Source organism: Anopheles coustani, chromosome 3 (genome assembly GCF_943734705.1).
Source record: "Anopheles coustani chromosome 3, idAnoCousDA_361_x.2, whole genome shotgun sequence".
NCBI classification, from domain to species: domain Eukaryota; kingdom Metazoa; phylum Arthropoda; class Insecta; order Diptera; family Culicidae; genus Anopheles; species Anopheles coustani.
Genome location: NC_071288.1, coordinates 19371741 through 19399617, shown reverse-complemented (window position 1 = coordinate 19399617; position 27877 = coordinate 19371741). Strand labels below are relative to the sequence as shown.

Below are 27877 nucleotides of genomic sequence, written 5' to 3'. Positions count from 1 at the left end.
CGGTTCGTTAGCATCGCTTCTCCAATATCGTGGCACACACCGTGTTCTTGCTGCTTCCGGGTGCCAACGGCCTTCAACGATGCCATAAATCATGCTAATAATGACACACCGTGGTGTGACCAGCTTGGGAACAGTCGCCCTTTGTGTGTGTGTTTGATGGTGATGATTTTGAGACCGGCGTTCGCGAGCGATGCAACCGCTCGAATCGAGTTTCCATTTACTGCATCGTTCTGGCCCAGTTGCTTCCCCATTACAGTGTGCCCGTTGCCAGCTGGTGCGACAGTTCTATAAACAACGCGTGGCCTGAAGCATGTTCGGGACGGGTTGAAATTCTCGTTAGCCTTCGACAGTCCTGGTAGGATTGGTGCTATCGATGCAGCCTGCGAGGAGTATCCATGAAGTTCATTTTTGAAAGCCGGCCATCAACGCTTGTGAAACAAGAGATTTTCACTGAACTGAAAAGCTTCTCGCTTCCTATCTAAGAAAATGTTAAATATGCGGTTCGAATTTCTGCTGTTAGAAATCTGCTCTGAGTTGCTAATTATAGCACCTTTCTTTCAGTTCATCGTTTCTTTCAAATACTAAATTCCCCTCTTTTGTTTACAGGTATTTACCGTAGATAAAGTTGATTGTAAAATCACGATAGAAAAAATATTCCAGTTGTTAAATATAGCTCTAAACATAACCTAAAAACTATGGAACACTTTTGAACTTTCTATAACACAGAACAGTACCAAACAACCAAAATTTGTATAACTATCATAAATCAACACTCTCGAGAACAACGTGTTGTCTGAGGGAAATGTTGAAACTATCGATCTTGAAGTTAATTATCCTTTCCGAACTCTTTTTCACTTCCATCACGACAAACGATTTCGACCTGCTTGTCCGCACTGTCATGCACAATTCAATCCGAAATGTTTACCAAACACCCTTGTCACTTCCCAAATAGCTCATCCGCCACCAAAAACACCGAGGGGAAGCTTTCTGTGGCGAAGAGAATAAAAAAACACATCATGTTGGCCACGAAAAGAAAGCGACAAAAATGCTTCCAGCACAATGTCATAACGTTTTATGGCAACACATATGAGCGCGTACGACATGCCAATCTTTCATATTGCCAATCTGTTGCCTGAAAGCGAGATGGAAAAAAGAAAACCTCGCCAAACCTAAATCAAACAGAAGTACTGAAGATTGCCTCGCTCGCCTCTCACCTCTCGCCATCCATCCAACCCTCCCGTCCACGAGCTCTTGATGCCCATCGGGCAGGCAAAAGGTCATTGCCGAATCATCACCGACCATAATGCTTTCACGTTCACGCTCACCATCTGCGTGACTCTGCGTGACACTTGTCGAACCAAAACCGGACCTCTTTCTCACCTCCGCCCCTTTCACGTTGCCAGATATGGCTCCCAGCTTTGAGCCGCTGCTGTCGGTGATGTGGCGAAAGAAGAAAACAACCATACCCAAACACACATCTACACGCATCAGGATCAGTGGAAAACAAAATCCTAACGATCCACTTGTGACCGACGGACATCGTCTGGGGACGAGCCCAGTGTGGACAAAGTTGTTGTCCACTGTGGTGCGTACTCAAGAGGTCGGTCCGTTTCGTTTCGGGATTCGGAAAATTCCGTAAGTGGATTACAGCGTGCCAGTGCACTGACAAGTGAATATTTTGGAGTCGCTGCGCTCCGATGGGAAAATGGGGAAGGAAACTCCATCTATCGAACACTCGCCCTTCTTTAGCGCGTTGTTTCGACGGAAAGCGCCAGTCCACATCGACTGTTCGAAGCACAAAGTGGTGAGGAAGGTTTCACACAGCATTAGGTCATGGTTAGACACCCGGACCGATTTTCTCGTAACCACTGTAAGACCCCTGTCAGCGCATGCCATCGTCGAGAATAAAATCAGAACCGATCGGTCGGGCGGTACAAAACGTAAACTGGAAATTCTGGTGAACCCATAAATTATTCCACGCACACGCACATCTGCCTATAATTAGGTTTTACTCCAAGGCAACACCTTTTTTCGAACATTTCCTACTACACAGCCGCTTTGTCCTCATAACGCCAATGCATTACACGGCATCGTCCATTGCCCTCAGGTATGAAAAAAGACGGTCTGCTTTCGTGACCTCGTGCAATACCATTTACATAACCAATAAATATCAATTTGTGTAAATTGTCGTTTAAATTTACTGCTGCCGGATGGCAAAACGGGGGCATTTCTGCGTTCCGGAAGGCTTACCTCTGGAAAGAAGCGCACTTTCACGTACGCAAGCGGTACGGCGAGCTTTCGCATTCTTCAATTCAAGCGACGAAATTACAGACCATCGCATTTTCCTTCTCCGATTGCAATTCATCACAGCCACGCTGGTATTTACATGCAGGCAAAAGGCCTTATTAGTTTTTCCTACCTCCCAATAACGAACACGATGGCCGATTGCCATCTTTCGGTCGATTGAATAAAACAATCTCGAGAGTAATGCGGAAGCCTCAAGCACTCATGATCGTTTGAAGGGAAGACGGCAGTGTGATGGCCAAGACATGTATAAATTATTCCCCACAGAAATCATGTTAATGATCCACTGCCGGAACTATGTATAGCTGGACTTTTCCTTTCGCTGGATCGCCAGGGTTTCTTCCGTTTTCCCCTCTGGGAATGCTGTTTCTCTTCGCAAACAACGAGGCTCGTAATAACATAGGAAAAGCTGATTTTAATAGGCTCTTGGAAGATGACTGTATTGAATGAACAGAGAGAGGCTGGTAAACCTATCCTTTTCCTTTTCGATCTCGAAAGGCGGTGGTTCCGGCCTTGACCTCCAGGTATGATATTCATTCGTGGAAGAAATATTCATGAGTTGACCTTGTTAGGATTTTTTTTCAATCAACTTTTACGTTTTCTTCCTTTAATTGATTGGAAAGGTTGCATCAACATTGAGTTACTTTCACCGCACAGAGCTTATCATGAAATTGGATTTGACGACTTTCATACATTGTATGTACTTTCCATGCGGGTTTTCCAATGAAAGACTACCACCAATGTCTCTTATCAACGTCCCATTCCAACTTCACCGTCCATTTCAAACTTATTCTGATGCATTCATTTTTTCTCACCATCAATAGATTTTATAATGCTTCCCTGCTGGCTTTTCTTTGCGCTTCGCTTTGTAAATGGCATATTACTTCGAAGCTATGAAAAGGATTGGCTCTGACTCTTGAAAGGCTTTTTTGGCAGCATTTTGTGCTGGCAGGATGTAATCGGAAGCTTGTTAGCGATAGGTCGAACTTCCCCTTGAATAAGATCCTGGAAAGAATCCGTACAAAAGTGTGCTTTGGACACCCGCACACCAGAGTTGGACTTTATTCTTTGAAGGGAAATCATCCTATTCAACTAGCGAACAGCAGGCGTCGGTTGGAGGGAAATCGGGAAATCGGAATGACGTGTGGAAAATTAACCTTCCGATAGAGCTTCAAACAATTTGACGGAAAGAATTTCCTGCTCGATTATAGTTGACACCGCCCTGCACCATGTGCATTCCCGCCGGAATTCAATCATCTTCTCTCTTTCTTTCTCTCTCTCTCTATCTTTCAGCAGGATAAATGTTGACGTTGAGGTGTTGTTTGTTGGTAACCGTCTGGTATTAGCCTCGACGGTCATCTTGCACGGGATTCCTTGGGCAAACGGTACGACGACGGTACGTTCCAACCGAGGCTGGACTGCAGGGAAGTGTTCGGAAAAACCCTTCGGTTCAGCGTTACTGCATTCGATATTTCTCTCATTCTCTCCCACTGCCTGCCTGCCTGCCCATTCGAACGTTTCTGTTCTACATTCTCCTCGAACGTGCATCCGCTGGTTTTTTTCGCGAAATGTTCTTGTTTAACTGCTGCGCTTCTTAACCTGTCCGTGCCAAGCCTTTTTGCCAACTTCTCTCTTTTCCTCGAGTTTGTTATTTTTTTTTTTTTGGGATTGGTTTATGAATAATATTGTATGCAACCGAACCATGAACAGTTTTGCTGCTTTTCCAATAACATGCTTGCTGTACAGATATTTCTTAACCTATGCTTTCGTGCCTGTTTTTGAACTTGCTTTACATTTGTTTCAACTTTCTAGATCTACTTTTTCTTTTATCTGATTTTACTGACTTTTGCCAAGCTAAAGGCGATTTTATCACATTGCTTTTCGATTTCGTTTTATTTGGAAAAAGGACATTCGTAAATTAACAAAATTTATAAAATTTTGAATCATTGTGAAAAAATGGACTGTACAAACAAGGGACCTAAACCATAGGTTGTACATTTTCAGAACATTTTAAATTAGTGTAAGTGATATTTTTCTGTGTTACCGGAACCAAAAAATTTTCAATCAATCAATTAATGAATTGAAAAAAGTTCTCGTGAGCAGTCCGTACTACTTACATATCAAAATAACACTGTTTGATTAATGAACGTAAGCCAAATATCAATGATCAATAATGTTGTGTTAGCCAAACGTGCCACAACTACCTTCAATCCAGCAATCTATCTTCCCAACATGTCGGCACCAATTGTTGGCTTCAAAAACTCGTCGCCAAAGGGACAGTGCAAAGTGGATAGATATTTGATTTGCCATCCATCATAGCCTCACCCGGATGGGGTCCGTTGTCCCGCGGGAGGAGCGTTTTTTTCCAGGGTGTTCCCACAGGATGGAGTAATTCGTGGAGCAGGTTGGGTCGTCCAAATCATTGAACTGCAAGAAAATCGTTAGCCCGATCACACACCTCCCCCAGCGGACGTTTCCGGACGGAATTTAATCCTCGAACTGCCATGGTTAGGAGGAACGGAGAGGAGGATTAGTTCGCACACAAACACAACCCACACATACACACACACACACACATCCGCACACGATTGTATTTTTGTTCCATCCATTGCAATCGGCAGTGATCGATAGGCTTTTGTCCGATTTCGTCCACTCGATGGAAGACTCGAAAATAATAGAATAATTCGAACGATTCCCTCGGGCGGCTCAAACCCGGGAATGCTCGAAACCATTCGGCTTCGAGTGAAGGTAGGCAGGAAAAAGGAAAAACAAGGATTTACCACACACTCATTGCCCAGCATGGGGCTGACGTGAACGTGGATGGAATTTTCTTGTAGCATCAACGCGAACTTTCACCAAATTTTTGGAAAAATCCTCTCCGAGCGTTCCGCTAAAAAAGGTTAAACCGCTCTGTGCTCTGTGAAAATGAATCGTTTCGTTTTATTTTAACTGACTTCCATCAACTCGCCTGTTAGCGAGTTTTGTCAAATTGACATCTTCATTGGTCAATCGGTAGAGTTGACTGGAATTTTAATGCTTTTAATACAATTTAACCAAGGGAACTATGGGCATTAGGAATTAACCGTATCTTATTTATAGGAAAGCTGAAAAGTTTTGCTACCAATTTGTAAAAATCACCTAATTTTTTAAGACGCACCATTTATACTCAACTATGTTTTCAATATTCACAACGTTCTGTACATACACATTTTTCTGGATTTACTAATCGCTGCACCTAACCGAGTTGTGCAAAGACACTTTCAATAGAAGTACTTATATTTCGAACTGTTCTACGATCAATTCACAATGTCCAACGTCCATCAAATCTATGTTTCGTTTAGCGCACTTTTAGAAATATACCCTAGGCCTAAATGCACGCTTTGCCAAGTGACAAACATCTCCGGCCAACGGCGCAACCCGTCCCGCAGCACGGCAATGTCGCGAACGTGCTAATTGTGTAGCTGTATTAGATCGCATTTTGCGTAGTTTGCACCTTTCTGCCAAGCTGCGTTGAGCTAGTTCGTGTCTACATTGTAGTTTCCTCCTAATCCCGCGCCATTTTACGGCCAACTCCGCTTACCGCTCGTAGGTACCTCGCACACCGCACCTGCCCCCCCGCGCGCGCCGGACGTATAGAATGCGCACTTTCCGTAGGGAGTGTGAGTGAGAAGGGGGGAACATCTCCCTCGCTTCATTCATCTCCACCACGATCTCTCCCCCGCAATTGCACGATCGTCCGTTAGCCAGCTTTTCCAGCGCTGCACACCCGCTGCAAGCAAATAATAAAAATTTCCCCAGCCCCCCCCAGGGCGGGAAAACATAAAAAGAGCTACAAAACTAAAAATGAAAACAAACCCGCGACCGCAGCGGATTGGAGTGCCGGTAGTTGCCTGGCGGCCACCGTTTTCACATGCGGTTGCACTAAAACCCGACCGACGTTGATGATGACGATGGCGTACCATCTGCATACCGTCTGCGTGTGTGTGTTCGGTCCCGATCTAACACCCTCCTTCTTTTCTCCCCCAATGTTTTTTTTCTCTCCTTCCCGCGCTGGCGAACGATGGACAGATGGACCCGCCGAATCCGAGTGCAGCAGGGACAGCATCCGGAGGCGCCATACTGCCAACATGCTCGACCATCTCGTCCGCCAGCTCGCAGATGCACCCGGCCGGGCCGCCGTACGGGACCGCGTCCGGTGGTCACGGTGCCACCGGAAGTGGGTCCGGCGGCGGCGGCGGTGGCGTGGGAGCGGACCACGGTGCGACCCTGCTCAGCCCGACGCTGCTGTCGCCCGGGACCAACACCGGCACCGCCTCGATTGCGACGTCGCGCGACGAAGAGGACGACTCCAGCAATCAGGCGTCCTCCGGCAGCAAGGGTTCCGGCCAGCGGTAAGTGTTTCAATTATGTCCGTGGGCTCCCCCAACCGAAGTGTGTGTGTGTGTCCCCACCATGGTTGTGTGCATTCGTGAGCGTTTTCAGTGTGCGTGCGTGTGCGACTGAGGGTGGTTTGGCTTATGGTCACGCAATCGGTGTGGAGGATATCGACACCGATGCCACCTTCCGGACCATCGCCATCGGATCGGACGGAAACTATTCCGTTAAAACAATACCCGCCACAGTGTACTCACGGACGGAAGTGGTATCCAACGGGAACGCAAAACTAATGGGAGTGTGTGCCACCGATAGCGGAAGGACGGTTAAAAAGAGTGCCGACATACTTCCTTTGGGAGCCGTTGGCAGTGTGTCCAGAGGCGGATCTAGCTATGAGCGGACTGAGGGGCCGCAGGGTGCCCGAGCATAAGGGGATCCCGGGATGAAAACCTAAGAATCCACCGATATTATTTGTAACTTATATTTTTCACTTTTAGATATCGATAGCGAGCGATATCAAACATATTGTTTCTAGTTAGACCTTCGGTATAATTTGATATTGCTTTATCATTTTTAATTTTCACCTTCTAATCCTTGGTAGAACTTCTTTTCTTTTGCCTTGTTTTGGTCTAATCTTTCTCTTTGAAGTGCCTCCGATTTGGGCAAAAGTGTTGTTACTAATATTTTTTTTTTCTTAATCGATGCTCAAATCAATGTATTTAATAATTGAAAAGCGGTTTCAGATGTACTATGCGACCATTAAAATTAAAATATTACATTGTAGCTTTTTGAACTTTATAAAAAGATCCACTTTTAATAGTAACTAGATTCGAAATTGATAAGAGAATTGGAACAGAAATAAATAAGAAAGAGAAAATAATTAGAAGTAGTTTCCATTGACCAATTATTATGTCCCCTCGGTTGAAGATTTGGAGGCCATAATGGCAAACAGCGAAATACGGATTGTAGGGAAATGTTTTTAACTTATTGCTTCGTTGAATATAATAAATTTTTAAAGTTATATAGACAACAACATGCTAATAGTGGAAAAAAATTCTAACTATTCTATTCTATTTCGCATTTTTTTTTAAATTCTTGTACTTAAGTACTTGTACTTAAGAATTTATGTACCGCTTCTAGAATTTATTTCTATTGATAAACATAAAAACCATATAACAACACTGCAAACATGTGTAATGGATTACAAGCTCTTACCAAAAAAATAAGTCCACCCTTGGCCTTTAGTGTAGACACATCAAGGATAATGGAAATGTCTGGAGGGCCCCGATTATCCCCCTGCTTGGGGTTCAGTAATAGATTGATCCGCCTCTGAGTGTGTCGCTTCTCTAATTGATCCTAGCATATTTCACGCACCCGTTTTCACCATCACCGATTGAAGATATCTGCACGCCGAGGTTTTGTCCAGTGCTTTCCGTTGTCGCGTTCGTTTGAAGAGCACCTCCAGAACTCACATTTGGTAGACGAAAATACACACATAGACACATCGGGAAAACTCCCACTGTACCACACACAAGCCAAACACACAGTTACAGTTTGCCTTACAAACACAAAAAGCCTCCGGGACCGGAAGCCCTTTGAGGCGCAGTAGAGGATGCAATTTATGGTTCCAGCAAAGGCTCAATTAACAAGATGGCGGGTGCGGGCGATGGTACGATGTTGACCCGGAGTCGCCAAAGATCGAACCCGTTTCTCCCTTTCCCAACCCGCGCACGATACGATACGACAGTACCGGCCGTCCACGCACTTCGTTTGGCCGGACGACGCAAACAGCACAACAATCCATCCATTACTGCTTTCCGGCCTCCGATTCTGCGTCCCCCGAATCGGTCTGTAATTAATTGGGCCTCCTCGAAGGTGATGAATCAGCGCCCACAGCCATTGCCTTCTTTTCAGCGGCTCGGGTTGTGTTCGTTTCGTCGTTCGGTGGGTGTTCCGTCCACTCCACGGAGGGGACTCCCGGTCCTCGTCCGGTGTGACCGCTGTCAAAAAGGGGAGATTAATTCGTACTGCATGCTGCCTTCCGTTTAGCCCCACACCTGCCACCGTCGGAACGCACCGGATGGGTTGCCTTCTTTTGTACAGCTCTTTGTCTCTGTCTGCATCTCTCTCTCGCTCCTTGAACCTCTCTGTCTCTTCTTCTGAATCTTTTCTACCGTCCCGTGTACCACCAAACCCCTCCCCGGTGTGCCCCCAGTTTGGTGAGCCAGCTCCCTGCCCTGAAGCATCCATTTTGTAAATAGTCCCTTCTTTCGCCCTCTTTTTCTCCGGAATACGCCAAAAACAAACGCACCACCTCTAGTATCCGCCGTGGCTCGTCCGCGTTCCGCACGCCCCCGGAAGTTCGCACCTCGCTGGTGTCCCGCACCGGCAGCGGGGAGTGCGGTGGCCCGCGGGGCCGGACCTACCAGTCGACGGAACCGTGCCGCAGCACCGCGAGTCGCTATCAATCGATCGACCGTAGCCACAGCTTCACCGACCAAGACAGCGACGCCATGTCGCGCTGGTACCGGTACCACCAGCAGCGCCACCCGCTGTCCCGCACCGGCAGCCGCACCGGAAGTGGCCAGCGGCGGCGTTACTCCCTGCGCGACGACGTCGAGCTCGAGGACCGGGGCAGCCTCGACCGGATGGTGTCGCTCAGTGACAGTGTCGGTGGTCACGGGTCCTGCGGTGGGCTTCTGACGCGTCATCGTGTCAGCCATCCGTCCATGACCTCCTCGTCGCTGGACCCGTTCGAGCCGGCGGGGCTCGGGCCCAGCCAACCGAACCAGCTGCATCCACCGTCCAGCTCGCACCAGCAGCACCAGCAGCAACTCAGCCACTCCGTGTCCAACGGCACGACCCGTGGCGCTCAGAGCTGGAAGAACCTGCGCGCCGTCATGGCCTACTACTGTTCGCTGCGCAAAATTAAGAGGAACGGTGCCAAATCTATGCTTCACTATTTTCTTTTTCCTTGTTCGTTTTTTCTCTCGACTCTTCGACCGGTTCCGGCCGGCTGTGTCTGTAACCCACGCCACCACTTTTCATAGAGATCCTCTTTTTTTAGATTTTCTTTCCACTAACTTTAAACTTGCTTACGTACTAGTCGTCGTGTTAAAGTTAACGTTTGTCACTAACCTGTCATTGACCGAGGCCGTAGGAGGACTTTTGACGGACGACAAATCAATTTTGTTCCTTTCTACCTTTTCTGTTCCACGACGGAAGTGCCGATGTTCGATAATGGGAAATAATTTTATGATTATTAAAAATAGTACAACACACAATTCGGAGGCTAAAAGGGGTAAAAACACGATACAAATTATTCATATCCCGCCGACTATCTTGCAACCATCGTCGTTTCTTTCCACGAGAAAGATGCATTCCGAAGTAAATTTACAAAATTGAAACACAATGGAAGTATTGAATATCGTTACAAAGTGAATAAATTTCAGTCCACCGATGGATAGCGTTGTGTTTTGTCGGTTTTGGAAATGTTTCCGCCGATCTACCTCCTCCGCATGTTCATTGAAATTCAATTATTCACCTGGGAGTTGTACTTCCATTCAGGAGCAAAATGCATCACGTCTAGCCCAGCCCGTACTAACGACTGTGTTTGAATATTCCGTCGGGAAAACGGTGAAAAATAACTCTTCCCAGTTCAATTAGCGTAATGGTTCGGAACAACAGTTCGCGTTTTTGAATGCCAGTCAAGGTGGAAGATAGACAAAGGGAATTTGATTTTTACATAACGTGATAAAATTATTCCCATATCGAACATGAAACTTATGACCAATTAATTTTGAATTAGTTTTCATTTACGATTTACTATTTATGAATTTCTATTAAACATTTCAAAATAAGACTTTCAAAACGAGAAACATAGCCAAAAGCACCTCCAGTAGACAACGCCCAGCTCGTACCGACCTATGCCCGTGTAGTTACAAGGCACGACTCGCGTCTTTGGACCCGTCTGCTTGACCTTTTGTGTGTGTGTGTTCGTGCGTGTGTGCTTGTGAGTGTTACACTAACACCGGAAAACGGTGGAAAATTGCCTCTCGCTAGAACAACCTGGTGCTAGACAATAGTCCGGACAGAGAAAAAAAAGGTGTTTGAAAGCTGAAAGCGAGACATCTACATATCTACTTCCCGGAGCTTGATAGTTTGTCATCCCGTATGCATCCACCAGTAAGAACCCACGTCCTTGGACACCAATACACCACCAACAAACAGTCAGAACGATGATACAATCGAGCAGCCTCCAAAAGACCTCCCCCCCCTAGGGAACGCCATCATATTGCATAAGAGGTGTCTTCCATAGAAGGACAGAAAAATCCAACTCCCTGGATTCTGACGCACCTGCCTTAGTAACAGGCCGGCAGCCCCCTTAATGAGCTTAGCCGGTGGTAGCTCCAACTTATGATCCTGTTAACGAAGTCAGGCTAAAGGAGAACAAGAACTAGCACGAGGCAGAGCAGCGGAACACATAGCAAATACTAGGAACGCTTTGGGGGAAGCTAAAATCGCCCATCTTTTGAGGACCATTTTCTAGCACCAGGTCAAAGGTCGTTACGAGCTGGCGGAATTCATTCGCGTGGCACGCGAGAGGAGGATTGGGGCACACGATTACCGAATATCTGACTGTAACTTGACCGGAACCCGGACACACACACACACACACACACACATCGCGTTCAACCACACGACGACTTTCGGTGGAGCTGGTAGGGACAGCGACCAAGGACACTGCATACAACTGTTTGCCACGGCATGTCACACCTGAGGAGGGCGCGATATTGGCTTGATCGTACCAGAATCGTACGTTCGTTAATTAAAAGCACTTAAATGAAAGGATGGGAATGTTATTGAGTGATCTTAGGCAAAATCTCACTCGGCCATTGCCTCTTTCCCACAGACGCGAATGTCCTTTTGACTCCGCTAAACGCCCGAGCAGAGGGAACGCTATCCTCCCCTAATGGTGCCTGCCTCAGTAGTTCAGGGCCAGCTGATTGGAAAAGTTTTCCAATTTGTCTTGCAAAACCGCTCGAACGCCGAGCGGGTGTTATGATAATGTACGAAATTTCGCCGCGAACACGATAAAAATGGGAAGCAATTAAATTTCAATATGCCAACGCTCCGGCCGAAGTCAAAAGAAGTTGGTCGCGCGCTTTTCGCACCCAACGTCGCCCCTTCCAGCGTCTCCCACCGGGCCCAAGTGTCAATTCGGGGGCGCTTGTGGGGATGGAAAAGCTCTGCTTCGAATAGCGATAAATATCTCCTTTAATCACATTTAACACATCAAAACACGGCCCGCCTCCCCCCCCCCCCCCCCCCCCCCCCCCCAGATTAGGCTGTGAATGGTTTCGCGCCTAAAACACGGCCGCTCAACCGCCCGGAACTAACCTCTCTTCATTACACGGTCCTGTTTTTCTTTCGCCTTAGCGCCAAACTTTCGACATCAATCAAGTGGCGCTGCACACTAGAATTCCTTTGATTCTCGGCCTTTGGGGCAGCAAACGGGTGAGCGGCGTTGGTCTAACTTTAAGATTAATTTCCTCGCCCACGGCTATTTTAAAGCGAAAGTTCACTCTTTCACGGTACCTTTTTCTTTTGGGGGCGGGCCCAGTTTTAGGATAAATTCCACGCCGAAAGATGCGTCCCAAAGGGTCAAAAGTTTACGCGCTTAGATTCAGGTTAACCATAATCTACGAGTCGGTCATAAATCACCCACCTGAAAGAGCGAATGGTGGCGGTGGGTTTCGCTTCAAACCATCATTAGCATATCTGCTGCTCTCCTGCGGCATATTTTGAGACGAGAAGGTTTTATTTTCCTCTGAAGTTTCATTTCAATGACAATTCTGTTGTCTGCTGTTATTCCTTGTTTTTTAATTATTCTGAAAACAGTGAGTAAGCCTCCGTTATGAAAAACTGTTGACCGATCAATTTGCAAATGAATAGACTGATGGTAGGATTTGTTTGTTACCCGCAATTATCGAAGCTTTTCATTTCCCGTCATAAGAAATGCAAACTTTCCGGGAAAGCGTCCATGTGGTCATCGGTACGTCAGCGACAATTGAGCGCGAGTTTGAAGAGGCAGCCATCGCTTTAATTAAGATGGAACGATGTCGCAATCAGCTTGAAGCGTAGTGTAATCACGCCAGGCGTCTAATCCGGGCCGTTGAAGTATCCACCGGCGGGTTGAATACTGTCATTATCAGGTTGGCATCCGTTTTGGGAACCCTCAGGCACTTTAATTCCATTAAGTATCTCACCAACCCACGGTAGAAGGGGTCAGACTCTTGAGGAGCTGAGCTTTTACCGCTTCTAGCTGCAGCAGGGAAAGGACATCCTTTGCGGATATTAACGTTACAGTCCCCAAGCCAGCTAGACACTGAATCAATGTTAATTGACTATTAATCAAAACCCCTCGAATGGCAGACTACGTTCGTCAAGAGGGAAGCTTTTATTTAGGTTACGATAGGGGGTTTTGATGAATTGCTAATTATTCATCACCCAAAATGCTGATGAGCTTACGATCACTTGTGGAGGTGAAGGTGAAGAATGCTACATAATAATTGAGAATTCATTGGAATTTGAAAACCTCATACTTCTTGCCGTGGCACAGTTTTACTCGACATTCCGACAAACACAACAGTTTCTTTCTTTATTTTTCAATATAATTTTATCAGTTTAAAGAAATTAACTCATTTCCATTTGCCATTTTGACAAAGATTAACGCGACTTAAAACTTAAAATAAAATAGAATCAAGTTTTCAACTAAAACTAGAAAGATAGAATAGATTTTAATCTAATTGATGTATTGTTACTAACTGTATCTAACACCTATGGAAGCTAAAACAATCAGTTTAAAAACATCCCAAATGGGTTTAAACTTTTCATATAAAAACCACTCAAAATGTGTCCGACCTACTTTGATTGTTTTAGCTTCCAAGTGTTTTGTTTTAAACGTTTGTCCCATCAACTTTCTAGCATAAAACAGTGGTGCAACCTGAACACGATTGGAATATGTGCGTTTAATATCTGTTGGCGTGCGTTTCGTCTCTGTCTCGTCTCTGTTCTGATCTCTCACCTTATCTTAGCCTTTCGAACGATTGTTCTACTCTACTAACCACTTTCACTCTTTCTCTGGTTTCGTATGTTGACCTTTACCTGTACACTATCATTCTCTCTTTCCACTCGATACTGATTATTTCTATCTTTCCGACAATCAAATCTTCGCATATTGCTGTCCGATTGTGTAACGTTCGTAACGAATCCGTCCTGCGAAAACTGACTTTTTACAGTGAAGGGTTTAGGTTAAGCTCACCTGGAACACACTATCTCAAAGTCACAAGGTTGAACCACAGGCACACAAATCAGATGTTTTTGAAATGGGAAAATCAAACCAAAGACTGCCAAAGCTAACATAAAACAAATCTTACTCTGAAGTTTGAGAAGCACGTAATACTTATCTGAATAAACAAAGCAATTTCAACTACCACTTACAACCTCTAGATGAAGATCACGAGACATCGTAGGACGTTCCTAGCTTTGTGTTTCGTACCATTTTCTTCCTTCTTCTCTCTCTCTCTCTCTCTCTCTCTCTCTCTCTAAATGTGTTCTTTCCACTTTCTGTATCGTCTCGCATTTTCCCTACTAACAAAAACATACTGATGTTGTTATAAATCCGTTGCAAAAACAATAGCTCGCCCATTCTGCAGCGAACAATTGGGACCTCCGAAGAACAATTAGTGTATGTGATAGAGATGGGTTTGACAAATTTTACTTAGCTGCATAATTAGAGCGTCCTGGCGAACAATGTCACACCAGTGTGCAACACCTCAAACACCAAACACAGCCAATCACAACCAGTGTCCGTTTTTCCTTTCTGCATCGACTCCTTGTCCCCTTGTTTTTAGCGTATTTTTCGTGCCCGAGTGTGTGTGTGTGTGTGGTTTTGTGTGTGTGTTTGCTTTTCTAATCTTTATATCGTATTGTAAACTGCAAACTACACCCAAAACACTTGGATTGATTGGAGCGTTATGACGTCCTGTGTGCTCGAAATTCGATTCTTTCACTAAGCAAACCATAACGATCCTCCTTCTTCTCTAACTTTTCTTTCATCGTAAATGTGTATGTGCTAATTAATTCGAACTAACGAATCGATACACGGTTTCAAAATATGTTTTAACGGTGAATCTTTTCTTTCCCAATTTCGTTTTGTTTTGTTTTGTTTTTCTTTTTGTTTGTGTCCATATGTTGCGCTACGTCCACCAGGACAAAGTCGAACCAGCGGTGGATGAAGCTGCGGACGACGGTACAAATTTCCTCTGCCATGCAGAAGAAACCGCCTCTCAAGCGGGAGGATTCCTTTTTGAAGCGATTTTCCACCCGCCAGATACCAGAAGCTCAGGTGAGTTCTGCTCCGTTGGCACCGTTTTCCGGAAAGGGGCCTCGCTTATGTGACTGCCGCTCCTCTCCAACGCACAGGAAACGGTAGAGGACACCGGCTCGGAAGGTGCAACCGATGCGGAAAAGTCGGTCCGTCGAAGGCGCCGCTTCGCCAAGATTCCGCGCACCGTCGTCAACCCGGACGAAAACTTCTACTTCTACTGGCTGATGATCGTGACGATCAGCATACTGTACAACCTCTGGACGCTGATCGTGCGCCAGAGCTTCCCGGAGCTGCAGAGCAATGCGAGCCGCTTCTGGCTGTCCTGTGATTGCCTCACCGATATAGTATTCATCTTCGACGTCGCAGTACAGCTGCGGACGGGGTACCTGGAGCAAGGTCTGATGGTGAGTCCGTCCGACTGTGTCGTGTGCTTGGAGTACGATGGCGCAGTGAGGCGAAGTGTAGTGAGTCTATAAGCCGGTTTCTGTTCTCCCGCTCGCGTTCGCAGGTGTACGACTCGAAGAAACTGGCCGGACACTATCTCCGATCACGCGCGTTCCTTTTAGATCTGGCCGCCCTAGTTCCACTAGATATACTCCAATTCCGGTTGGGCAGCCAACCGATGCTACGATTTCCGAGGTTCTTCAAAGTAGGTTTGCAAACTCCTAGCGACATTTGGCATTGAGTCCTTTGTGCTCATCATGTCTTTGGGTGCTATTCGGCAGGTCTATCGAGCGGTCAAGTACTACTACATCGTCGAGAGTCGCACCGTGTGGCCGAACCTGTGGCGCGTGGTGAACCTCATCCACATTCTGCTCATACTCGCGCACTGGTTCGGGTGCTTCTACTTCCTGCTGTCCGAGGCGGAGGGCTTCCAGGTAGGAGACCATAGCGGCTCAAGTTAAAAAAGGCACCCGGTGCTAATTTAAGACGCTGGTTCTCTTCACACAGGGCGACTGGGTGTATCCGTACCGGCCCGGCGACTACGCCACGCTGACCCGCAAGTACCTGGGCAGCCTGTACTGGTCGACGCTGACCCTGACGACCATTGGAGATCTGCCAACGCCGGAGACAAACGCTGAGTAAGTACTGCGTCGCCTAGAGAAGACCGCGCTCTGATCTTTGTCTGATCCTAACCTGATCTGAACGGTGCCTATTTATTGTTTTCTCCAAAATTGAAATTGAAAACAAACTCCAAACACGTACGCATATCTCGGCTCGATACAGACCGTCGCAATCGGCGGACGGCCCTAGATCACTTCCCAGGCGTGGCCTCAAGTCCAGACTGTTGCAGTTCAACTCGGCCCGAGGGTAGGCAGTGGCTCAAAAAAACACCCACCTAAATTCTCCTAGTATCCTTCAACGTTTTCGAATATAATGTATCGCACCACCGGCTTTTTTTGCGGGATACATCCTCGCAGGCCGGGTGGTAATAGTTTTAAGAGAGGAAGAAAAAAGAAACAACACACAAAACAATTCCACCGAGCGTTAGGAAGTTTTCTGGAGGCTGTCCGTCGTTTCTTCATCCGACCACGAGTTAAATGCTTGCTTTGTTTTCCCAGTTCGACGCCATTTTGCACAACAGGCTTCTTCAATACTATTACCGAAGAGAGTCGGCTCTAGACATGGTAGAAAAGAACTTTCTATATGATTGATGAGCTTGAAGTCTGAGCGTGAGTCTTGGGGAAATGTTTCCTAGAAGATGTAGAATGTTTTGAGTAACCTTCAAAGTATGGAAAGTACACGGTCTAGACGTTAACCATCCATGTGTGTAAATATGCGAGACGATTTGGCAAATACATTGGAAGAATAAAAAACAACATCTTCTCCTTAAGTTGATGGTTTAACATCAACCCGAATCGAATCAATCAAAGTTTTCGAATATCAATCCTCAACTCAAGTTTGACATTGAGTCAAAAATGTTCCGCTTGGCACGTTCCGAAAAACGTTCCGGATATTAGCTTTCATGGTGTTTCTGTTTTCGATGGCAGCCTTCAGTGTTTTTTTTAACGGAAGTTATTTTTCTATTTGACATGTTGTGATTATTTTTGATCCCAAAAACAACATTGACCTACTGTTTCAAATAGCAAATATGGAGTCGTTCGTAATTGGTTTGTGTAATACGTATTTCCATGATCGCTCTTCCATGTTCCAACCAAACGGTTGATGATTATATTCGAAAACTTTGATGGCTAGCTGTGAGCTTTTGCACGATCGTTGGTTAAAAAGTGACTTCATCCTCTCACCGGCAACAGATACGTGTTCACCATCGTCAGCTATCTGATCGGTGTGTTCATATTTGCCACCATCGTCGGCCAGGTCGGCAACGTCATCACGAATCGGAACGCGAATCGGCTGGAGTTCGAGCGGCTCCTTGATGGCGCGAAGACGTACATGCGACACCACAAGGTAAGTGTTTGCTAGACGAGAGTTGGCGAACCGTGTTGATGATCGGTGTTCCCTTAAACTCCCAAAGGTCCCCGGTGGCATGAAGCGTCGGGTACTCCGATGGTACGACTACAGCTGGTCGCGGGGTCGCATACAGGGGGGCGGCGACATCAACACCGCGCTCGGGCTGCTGCCGGACAAGCTGAAAACCGAACTGGCCTTACATGTCAATTTGAGCGTGCTGAAAAAGGTGACAATATTTCAAGAGTGCCAGCCGGAGTTTCTGCACGATCTGGTGCTGAAAATGAAGGCGTACATCTTCACGCCCGGCGACTCGATCTGCCGGAAGGGGGAGGTCGCCCGGGAGATGTTCATCATCGCCGACGGCATCCTGGAGGTGCTGAGCGAAACCGGCAAGGTGCTGACGACGATGAAGGCGGGCGATTTTTTCGGCGAGATCGGTATCCTCAATCTGGACGGGTTGAACAAGTGAGTGTGGGAGGGGAGTCCGATGGTCCAATGGCATCGCCAACTAATACAACCACTTCCCGTCGGTTGCAGACGAACGGCGGACGTGCGCTCCGTCGGCTACTCGGAGCTGTTCTCGCTGTCCCGCGAGGACGTGCTGACCGCGATGAAGGACTACCCGGAAGCACAAGAGATCCTGCAGACGCTGGGTCGGAAAAGACTGATGGAGGTGCGCTGCGTCAACAAGAAGCACGCCAGCAAGCACGCCGCGAAGGAACACGCCGGTGATCGTAGCTCAAATACCCACAATAACCAAGGTGATAGTAGTGATAATAGTGCCTCAAAACGTATCGTAGATAAGCTAAGGAGCGATGTGAAGGGTTTGAAGAACGTGCTGCGCAAGTCCAGGTATGTATCCGCAAGTCCAAACACACCCCTCCCCAGCCATGGGGATTGATTACTCTACATCGTTTCGCTAGGACCGGCACGACCAGACGTAGCAATGAGTCGATCGAGATGCAACCGCTGCATGGGAACGCCGCTGGCGGCGGTGGTGGAGGAGGTGGAGGGGCCGGCGGCGGTGGCGGAAGTGGAGGCAGTGGAGGAAGTGGCGGCAGCAAAACCCCCAAGACGATGCTGAAGCGCATGGCGCGCGTGAAATCGGACGACATCCACACGGAGGACGAGGGCAAGGACAACGACAAGGTGCCGAGTCCGATCGGCGCGGGGCTTCCGTTGCTGCAGCGGCTCCGGATGCTCAAGGAGAAACAAGTCAGTGGCACCGTAATACACCGCTCATCCGATCACGCGCACACGATCACCATCATCCAGTAGGGTCACACCTCATAAGGGGATTTCTCATCCGAACACCATTTGTATCATCACACGCGCATACGCACTAAACACGCAGAGATTGACAATATACACTCACGCTGACGCATTCAAGCAACTCGACTCATAATTCGCCATGAATCAGCGCATCTCCTCATATCCGATACACACCACAGTCTTACACAAGCTCTCAACCTGCTGTGTATTAGCGCTTACCGAGCCGTTGCAAGACGTCACGGCAGTACTCGTTCCCGCCCCCATGTAGATTCGATTGAGCTAACCGTAGGTAGGATCCAACCCTCACCGAACGTAGGCCACATCCCCGGTACGGGGGATCTCTTTTCCGGTGTTAGTGTTCAATTCCTAACCCTTCCTAAATGCTCGGTACCGAGTTTGGAGTAGTAGATCCCTAGCTTTTTTGTCTTTATATTCCACCCACACTCCAAGCACCGGGTTTTTATGTCCTTCCGTGCGCTTCGCTAGGACTCCGTTTGTTAGTGTTTTTCTTCCCGGTTGTTACGCTTTCGAAAAGAGACAACACAAAAAGAATGTATGACATCTTGCAGCCCAAAAGTATATGCAAAGTTTCATGAAGAAAATACATCGAGGCTCATACAGACCAGCGTCCATCGATAGTTTGCACTTGCCATCGATCATCCGACATCATTGACATCACCCTCATCGCCACCATGCAGCCTTCATACATCGCATTCATCGATCAGGCATTAAACAACACATTGTTGTAAATATCCTCTTAGACCTGCCGCCTTTTTAGCAACATTTGTTTTTCTCTTCTTTTTCTCTTTTTTATTTTCACGTACCCGCGTATAACTTGACATATGTAAATGTGTGTTCGTGTGTGTGTGTGTGTCTGTACCCGTCTCTGTGTACGTGTACGTATATGTGTGTGTAAAATGCACGTGTACCCCACCAAACGAAACAAAAACCAAACCAAAAAAAATGTAAAAAAACACCATCACCACCTTTTAATCACCTGCCACCGAAACCACTACTGCAACTGCAACTGCCATTGTAATTTTTCGGAAACTGCAACAACTTCACCGCGAATATATGCTGCAACAACAACAATTTGAAAAAAAAATAAACCATTGCACACAACAACAAAAACACCACAAAAACCAACGAGCAGGACCGGGAGGAACGAGCCGCGAAGGCGACCGCACAAATAATCTCACCGCCGCATACTCACGTAACCTCTGCCATATCACCACAGGAATCGATACAGGAAGAACCGGAACCGGAAGTGATCGGCGCCGGGTTGCCGCTGATGCAAAGACTGAAATTGCTCAAAGCGAAAGAGGATCGGCTGGCGAAGGAAAGCCAATCGAAGGTAATGGCGGCAAGGGCGACGGTGCAGCCGGTGCCGGGCTGATGGATTGACGAGAGCTTGCAAGGGAGGAGTTGTTGTTTTTTTAGAACGACGGGACCACACAACTAAACTTTTTCAACGAGGTTTAAATTTATCAGTCAATGATTTGGGAAACATTTGGAAAAAAAAGGTTGTCGAGGTTGTCTTTTCCCCATTCACACAACCTCAGAAAGAGCAACGAAACGGATTCAAGAAAAATCTTGATCTTGAAGCGATAGATTGCATTGCATTTAAGCTTGCTCTCTTCTAATCACCTCCTGCAACACGTTGCAATTAATGTGAACCTCAAAGCTACCTTTCTCCGTACAATATGAAACTCTTTCGGGTGGATTAGTTATTCAATTCAACCATTAATCCCTGCCGGAAGGGAGCGAACGTTGCGTCTGTCTAGATCAGGGGTCGGCACGAGTTCCAAGAAAAGGGTCAGATGTTTTGAATGTGATATTAAACCCTTGTTAATGGAGTACGTAAGTACACATGCTAAGAAACATAAACATAGCATAAAATTAATCTAATTCGTACTTCTCATCGTACGTTTTGATACTTATGTTCGTCGAATTTAGTACTTTTTCAACAAATTGTTCGTCATATTTCAAATTTATCATTTACTTAAATTATGCTACCGTATCAATGTTTCGTTGGCTTCCTCTCAGTTATTTAAATACCTCAGTTTCATGAAGTTTTAAATATTGGAAACCATATTTGTTTTGGTAATGGTACCGAAAAATGTTATTATGGAAGTAGTCATTGTGGATGCAAAGTAAACATGTTATTTTGTCCCTTTTCGATACTCGAAGCGAAACAGAGTAGTATTAGAACGACTAATAGTAAAATGCGTACTTATAAAAGTATTTTGATTAGTTGCCTGGTACTGTGCATCGCTTTCAATAGTTTAATCAGATATTTTAACAAAAAAAAAGTGTGACATCGTGAACAAATTTGATAAGAATTCCGAGGTTTTTTTGTTTGCCCATTGGTCTAAAACTTTCTTACGGGCCGGTCTTTGCCGACCCCTGGTGTAGATCATCTCGAAACGCAACGAGCGCCCAAGAAGAACACAACAGCACGGCTGGTGGCATCGGTGTCTGCTGCAGGCAGTCTATTGTCCGAGAGACTGCTCGGTTTTCATTTGGCCTCCACCCGACTGACCTACTTTCTAGCTGACGCTACCATGCGGAAGTCCTTTTATCACGAAGCTAATAGAAAACAACAACAGTCTTGTGTCGTGAAGAAGCTCACCTAAACCTGAGAAGGGCTTAGAAAATCCTTCTCCATCTAAGGCCAAGGCAAAGACAAGGCTGCATGGGTTAGATAACCTCATCTGAAGTTGGCAGTTGCATGCCGATGGTCCAGGAACCCGCATCCCCATTGCAAAACTAGTTCCTTATCTACTCACATGCCCTCTAGCAAACGTTCCAATTGATTGCAGTTTGTGCGTGTGTCTTTTTTTAATGTAACAATTCCGACCAGCCTGTATGGAGGTAAAGATGCATCCCTTTTTCTCGTAGGCACCGCTATCACCACGAAAGATGAAACAATATAAAATAAACCCCTTTTGCACTGTTGCATCCTATCCGATGTAAATTTAAAAACAAGAGTGTAAAAACATAGAGTTTGATGGATAATCTCTAGATTTCTTTGCACACTTCACCAAATTTCCCACCAAAACTAGAGCACCCATCCTCGACCCAAAGAGCAAAGTAAAGTCGAGCGGGCCATCTGTAAAATTCGAGCGCCTCGAGTGAGTGTGCAAATTAGTGCACCTCAACTAGCAAACTAAAGCGTACTCGTACCCGGATACTAACGAGCCCAGTCCACCCTCCTTTAGACATCCGTTCGATCCGGACACGTGACCATTTCGTATCCGACACCGCGGTTACGTCACTAGCGCAAAGTAATGTGTTGTCCGTCATTGTGCTTTCTCTTTACCCTACGCCGGCCGCCTTGCAGCTGCAAGTGACGTCGAACCAAACGTCCAGCTCGCCATCGATTGTACAAAGCATGAGCCCCACGTCGCCGACGGTGAAGGCCCCACCGAGCCCCATACTCAACACGGCGGGCACTGCCACCCATCACCATCCGAAGCCGACGATGCGCGTGTCCTTCAAGGATCGAATACGTAGCCTGCACCATCAGGACTCGAAGCACCACGGCGAGGCGAAGCTGCCGTCCCTGCCCGGGACGATACACGAGACCACCGACCTGAAGCAGCACCTGTTGCAGCAGAGTGCGGCCCCGCAGGGCAAGCTCGCGCACCAAATACAGCCACAGCCACAGCTGCAGCTGCAACACCACGCCAAACCGTCCACTCAGAAGACGCAAACGTTTAAGGATAGGATACGCTCGCTGGGGCATCTCCAGCGGGACGACCAGCTGAAACCGTGGTCCAAGCTGAAGCTGGCCACGGTGGTGAGTCTGGGTGGAAGCTACACCAGCCTGAACAACGCGTCCGCATCGGAGGAGTCGCCGATCCTGAAGCAGTCCAAGCGAAGCCGCATCAAAACCTCGATCCCCGCGGATCTGAACCTAAACTCGCTGGTTTCGCTGACCCCGCCACCGATCTCGTCCGCTCCTCCGACAACCAGTGCCCCGCAAACGGCCTTCCTGCCCAACAAGGTGCTATCCTGTGCGGCCGGTGAGAAGGCGTCGGTCAGCGACAGCGAGGTGGCGAGCGGGAGTGGTACGCAGCGCACCGGCGGAGGGACTGCGGCACACCCAGGACGTGCCAGCCTCGGTGGTGGGGGAGGCAGCGGGACGGGCCCGGCCCGGGTGCGGATGAAACCGAAACCGATCAAGCTGGACAGCGAACCGAAGAGCTACATGTCGATCGACGACCTATCGCCCGAGTACTGCGGCCTGCCGTTCGTGAAGAAGCTGAAGATCTTGAACGAGCGCCAGAAGCTGGCCGAGCTGGAGTCGGCCATCAAGACGCGCAGCCTCAGCCTGGACTGCACCGACTCGAACACCAGCACCGGCAGCGCGCACGACCCGCTCGACCAGCTGACGCGCAGCCAGAGCGAGGGCTCCGGCATGGCGAACTCGGTGCGCTCGAAGAGCGAGTCCCCGCGGCGCTCCGACTCGAACGGGCTGCTGCCGCTCAGCCCGGAGTCGAACGAGACGCTCGAGCGGCGCCAGCTGAAGAGCATACTGAAGAAACTGTCCGAGGACAAGGCGGCGCTAGAACAGCGCCCGACGCGCGATCTCAAGAAGCTGATGCGGGCCCAGACGGTCGAAGGGTACGTTGCCAGACACAGCAAATTCACCAAGAGCGTCACCTTCCATAGGAACACACTCTCTAGCCCTCCCAGCAGCGCTAACCAGTGTGACTCTATTGAAGAACGTAGTCTTTTTCCCCTTCTTAGCGCACAAACGGTCGCCGGTTTCGGTTCCGGTTCCGGTGCCGGTTCCGGTGTCGCCGCCGGGGTCGGTGCCGGTATCGCCCTGTCGCCGGTGGCCGCGGTATCGACCAGCGACGACAGCGTGTCGGTGGCGACCACCATCGAACAGCAGCACGAACGCTACTATCAGGTGCTCCACGAGGAGCACCACCACCTTCACCGCCGGGAGGAACACCACCAGTTCCACCGGGCGTCTCCGCCGGGCCCTCCGGCGGGAGTCGACGGGGCGTCGCTGGTGGGGGAAGACGGCACCCGGCACGCGCTCGCTGTCATCAGCAATGGCGATGCACACCGGGGGTTTCCCTACGATCCGCACGCCGACGAGGGGTTGCACCTCGAGCCGGACGCCACGGGTCAGGAAACGAGAACGTCCCTCTCTGCCCTGGCCAGCCAACGCAAGCTCATCAAAGGTAGGTCGAGGCCACAGCATACAGTTGTAGTTATTCAACTCACACCGCTCACTACTAGACAGTTTTCCAGGCAGCTTTTATTCTTTGCATCGCAAACTCCCATCATTGTCGCCATTTCTGTTTGCCAAACATTTGTAAACGTTTTTCCTTTAATCCGTTTAAATCAGTTTGAACCGGGAATTAGAGCAGTACGAGTCTACGCCACCAGATGACGCTAGCAGCGTTTTCTCAACCAGTTCGAACCGGGAATTACAGTAGTACGTGGCTCCGCTCACCAGATGGCGCCAGTGATTTATGACCTTGAAGAACCGGTTCGACGAACAGGTTTCGAAGGCGCTACGAACCGGTTTTGAAGGCGTTACCAGCCGTTACGCGTAACGCTTACCAATCTCTTAACTTCAACGCTTCGAAAATTAATTAAATCCGATAAATGTTTCATGATAAACGTGTAATAAAATGTCAAACAGTGCTCCTATTGTTTCCCAACATGCATATTAATTTGTACTCGAAGCATGGCTTGGAATGATAAGCTACAAATGGCTAGGAATTGAAACTGAATCAATTAGACACCTCGGTCTGTCTCGGGATTGTGCTTCTCCGAAATAGTTTCATCTTCATGATGCTCAACATGAATATTAACTCCGTTCAGCCGGGTGTTGTTGGATGGTGCCGAGATAATCGAATTCCGCCCCTACTTTCCATAGGCATTCATTGCTCTGTAACCGATAATCTGTGCACCATGCATTAGGAAGCTTTGTCTGTTTGCCAATTCTGCTCGTACGAGAAGCTCTTGTTCTTCGTTATCCTTCGATAATCTACTCCTTTCATTATCATCGACATCACTACAAGTGAGCCAATCTGCTGTTGCCATCGGTTGAGATGGTGTTAGGTATTGAAATTCCTCGTACCTTGGTTGGGCTGATTTGTGATGCAGGAGACGAGACCCATCCGTACTCGTATGAGGAGCTTGTGAAGGATGCATTCCGTTACCAGGACTTCTTCTTCACGCTTCTCTAGCAAAACAGACGGAGAAGCACTTTAGCAAGCATCATTAGACGCATCTTACAGGAAAGGACGTACTCAGGCCAATCTCGATAGTGTTATTTGCATGCCCAAACAACGTATCATTCAACTCATCTAGTCCGTCCCTGCCTAAGCTTGGCCGTGTTGCTTGGCTTGTAGTATCGATGTCCTTTTGCAGGAACCCTTGTGTACGACCGCTTCTTCCCTCCCTCCCTCCCAAACGAACCGAAATTCTATCAATTCTCAATCGCCTTTGCCTTCCGCCACCAAATCACCTCCCACACTCCCTGGTTCCTACCACCGGCCATTAGGGCACTGGCACGATTCGTTGTTGATTGGCTGAACTCCAATGTCTGTCGAGGGAGGGAATGCTAGGCCGAACGGAAGCTGTGTAGTGCCCGGCTTGGTTTTTGCTCCAAGACGGCCTGTGGCCTTTCCCGGCCCAAAATAGTTCGAAGAACGGGTCTGCAAACTTTGTTACGGCGTCCGATATCCGGGGCAGCAGTGCCTTCGATTATGGTCATTTCCGGGCCCAGCCCTGGTCCCGAAGACATCGTGAAGGATACAATCGACAACCGGCCTCGCCTCGGTGCGCTTTATCGCATGCAGCACGATAAAGAATATCCCAACACGCCTTTAGTCCTGTCCCTCCAAATGCGCCTATGGTATCTCTCTCACTCCTACCCCACCGCCAATCTAGGAACACTTTGCGTATTTCTGGCCTGATGCAAACACCCCGAGACCCCCGATCTGACGGGAAGCACTCCGAACAGGACGCCGAAGGAAACCCGTTCTAATTAAGTGTTCTCTTTTCTTTCATTTCTCTTGCTATTGTTTTTATTCTCTTCCTCCTCCTCTTCTACCACTTCTTCTCGTCTTTTCTCGATGCCGAACTATTTTTTTCTCTTTCATAATTCCGGCCCCAAACGAAACGGGATGCACCTTGGTACTGACCTTAATGTAACTACTTGCCCACAATTTGCCGACATTGAATCCGATTCCTTACATTGTTGCACCACTTTATCACTTGGGGCCGTTGGTTCAATTTCTATCCAACCCATCCCAATTCGGCGGAAATCTGTGATAAAAACCAACCAACGAAACACTTAAAATAACCTCCAAAAAAATCGAAACGAAATCGAACCAACTCGACCGATGTGTGTTCCGATTGTGTATGTATGTGTGTACGTGCGTGCAGGTTCGCTGGAGGAGCAGGAGTTCTTCGGCGAGGTGCTGCTCGGCATCAAGCAGGTCATCCAGACGCATATGAAGGAGATACAGGTGAAGTTTCAGGACGAGTTCTTCAACCTGGAGCTGGAGGTGAAGAAACGGGACGACATCATATCAAAGCTGCAGAATCGCATCCTGGAGCTGGAGGCGGAACAGCACCAGGGGTTGATGGTGCAGCTACCGCCCGAGCAGGGTGGCGACGTACCGTACCATCAGTCCGGGTCATCCGGTTCGGCCAGTACGGGTTCGTCCAACGAGCTGCCGTTTATGGTGAGTATGAAAGGTGCAATGTGTTTATATTCACACCATATGTTTTTCAAACGGTCCGACACTGTATTTTGTACAGCGTGGTGACTCGCTGGACACAATATTTGCTTCCTCGCCACACTCCGACTCGGATGCACCGCGCCAACCGAAGGTTCGCAGCAGGAAACCACGCACTTCCCCGCGCCACCGGCAGCTCCGTAATCGACCCACCTGGGACGAGTCGACCGACCAGGAAAGCTTCGATCGGAAGGACTCGCCCCCGCTTGGTCACAGGCAGCAACAGCAGCAGCAGTCCGGAACCCACGCGGGAAGTGGTCCTTCCGGACCGCCACCACCGGTTCCACCGCGGCGAATGTCCACCACGACGACCTCAACGACCACGGCGGTCTCCCTGTCGACGACGGACCGTATCCGCAGCCCGTACCGTGATCTGGTCATATCGGAGCTTACGGGAAACATCATCTCGGACAGCGTGATCCTAAACATCGAACCCACCTCGAGCTCTCAGTCGGAGTCGCAGTCGGAGAACGATGACGATCGCGGAAGTCTCCAGCGGAGAGGCCTCCTGGACGAGGATGACGACGAGGAGGAGGACGAGGGTGACGAAGCAAGGCGGCTGGTGCGGCGTAGACACTCCCGGAGTCACGAAACGGAGGATGACGACGACGATGACGACGATGATTGCGATGACGAGCAGGACATCGGCGAGGCAGACGTGGGTGAAGATGAGGAGGGCGAGGAAGAGGCCGGCCAGGAGATGGAGGAGGAGGAAGAGGAGGAAGAGGAAGAAGAAGGGCTAGAGGAGGTCGAAGAGGAGGAAGAACTTAACCACAACGACTGGGAAGTGCGCATGCTGGCGAAGGAGTTGAAGAAGCGCGAAAGCATCAGCACCGACTTCCCGAGCGAGCTGGAGGGTGGCGATGGGTTGGTGCGGAGACGGAGCCACCGGAAGCGGAGCGACACGGACACGGATGGCAGCGTGGAGAGCACGGAGCGGGATGCCTTCGGACGACCCCGGGCCGCCAGCCTCGATCAGCACAACCAGCAGCGGAGGCCCCTGTTCGGGTTAGGCCTGGGACGCGGCAATGGAAGCGGAGCGGCATCACACTCGGGCAGTAGCGGGGGCAGTGGGCAGGGCTCGCGGTCGCGGAGCGGCATCTTCAAGGCGCTCAGCTTCGACCGGGACAAAGATCGTCTCTGAGAATTAAGACTTCACTGCGAGGTGTGCATGTTCACCAGCATCACCAAGGTCGTCGTGATCGAGTGGACCAGCAATAGAAGCAGCCCGAGCCTGCAGCCCGACGAGTGAGCCTCGTGAGTGCACAACTGTGAGACCGTATGGGGCTCGTGCTCGGGAAAATTATTCACTAGTGAGATGCACATATTTATGCAACAAATTGGC

The 27877-nt window shown here is 48.4% G+C and overlaps 1 protein-coding gene across 1 annotated transcript in view; it reads left to right on the top strand.

Moving 5' to 3' along the window:
• Nucleotides 1-27676, top strand: part of LOC131259387 (uncharacterized) — a 94454-nt gene extending 66778 nt beyond the window's left edge. The window contains exons 5-21 of the mRNA XM_058260867.1: nucleotides 3598-3700; nucleotides 6373-6695; nucleotides 8999-9620; nucleotides 14960-15088; nucleotides 15166-15474; nucleotides 15579-15719; nucleotides 15796-15948; nucleotides 16022-16152; nucleotides 16298-16381; nucleotides 17326-17479; nucleotides 17547-17947; nucleotides 18020-18334; nucleotides 18406-18697; nucleotides 19908-20108; nucleotides 22098-23955; nucleotides 26177-26478; nucleotides 26555-27676. Coding sequence (XP_058116850.1) covers nucleotides 3598-3700; nucleotides 6373-6695; nucleotides 8999-9620; nucleotides 14960-15088; nucleotides 15166-15474; nucleotides 15579-15719; nucleotides 15796-15948; nucleotides 16022-16152; nucleotides 16298-16381; nucleotides 17326-17479; nucleotides 17547-17947; nucleotides 18020-18334; nucleotides 18406-18697; nucleotides 19908-20108; nucleotides 22098-23955; nucleotides 26177-26478; nucleotides 26555-27676 — 6640 coding nt within the window. The remainder of the gene's footprint in view (nucleotides 1-3597; nucleotides 3701-6372; nucleotides 6696-8998; nucleotides 9621-14959; nucleotides 15089-15165; nucleotides 15475-15578; nucleotides 15720-15795; nucleotides 15949-16021; nucleotides 16153-16297; nucleotides 16382-17325; nucleotides 17480-17546; nucleotides 17948-18019; nucleotides 18335-18405; nucleotides 18698-19907; nucleotides 20109-22097; nucleotides 23956-26176; nucleotides 26479-26554) is intronic.
• The last annotated feature ends 201 nt before the right edge of the window (nucleotides 27677-27877 follow it).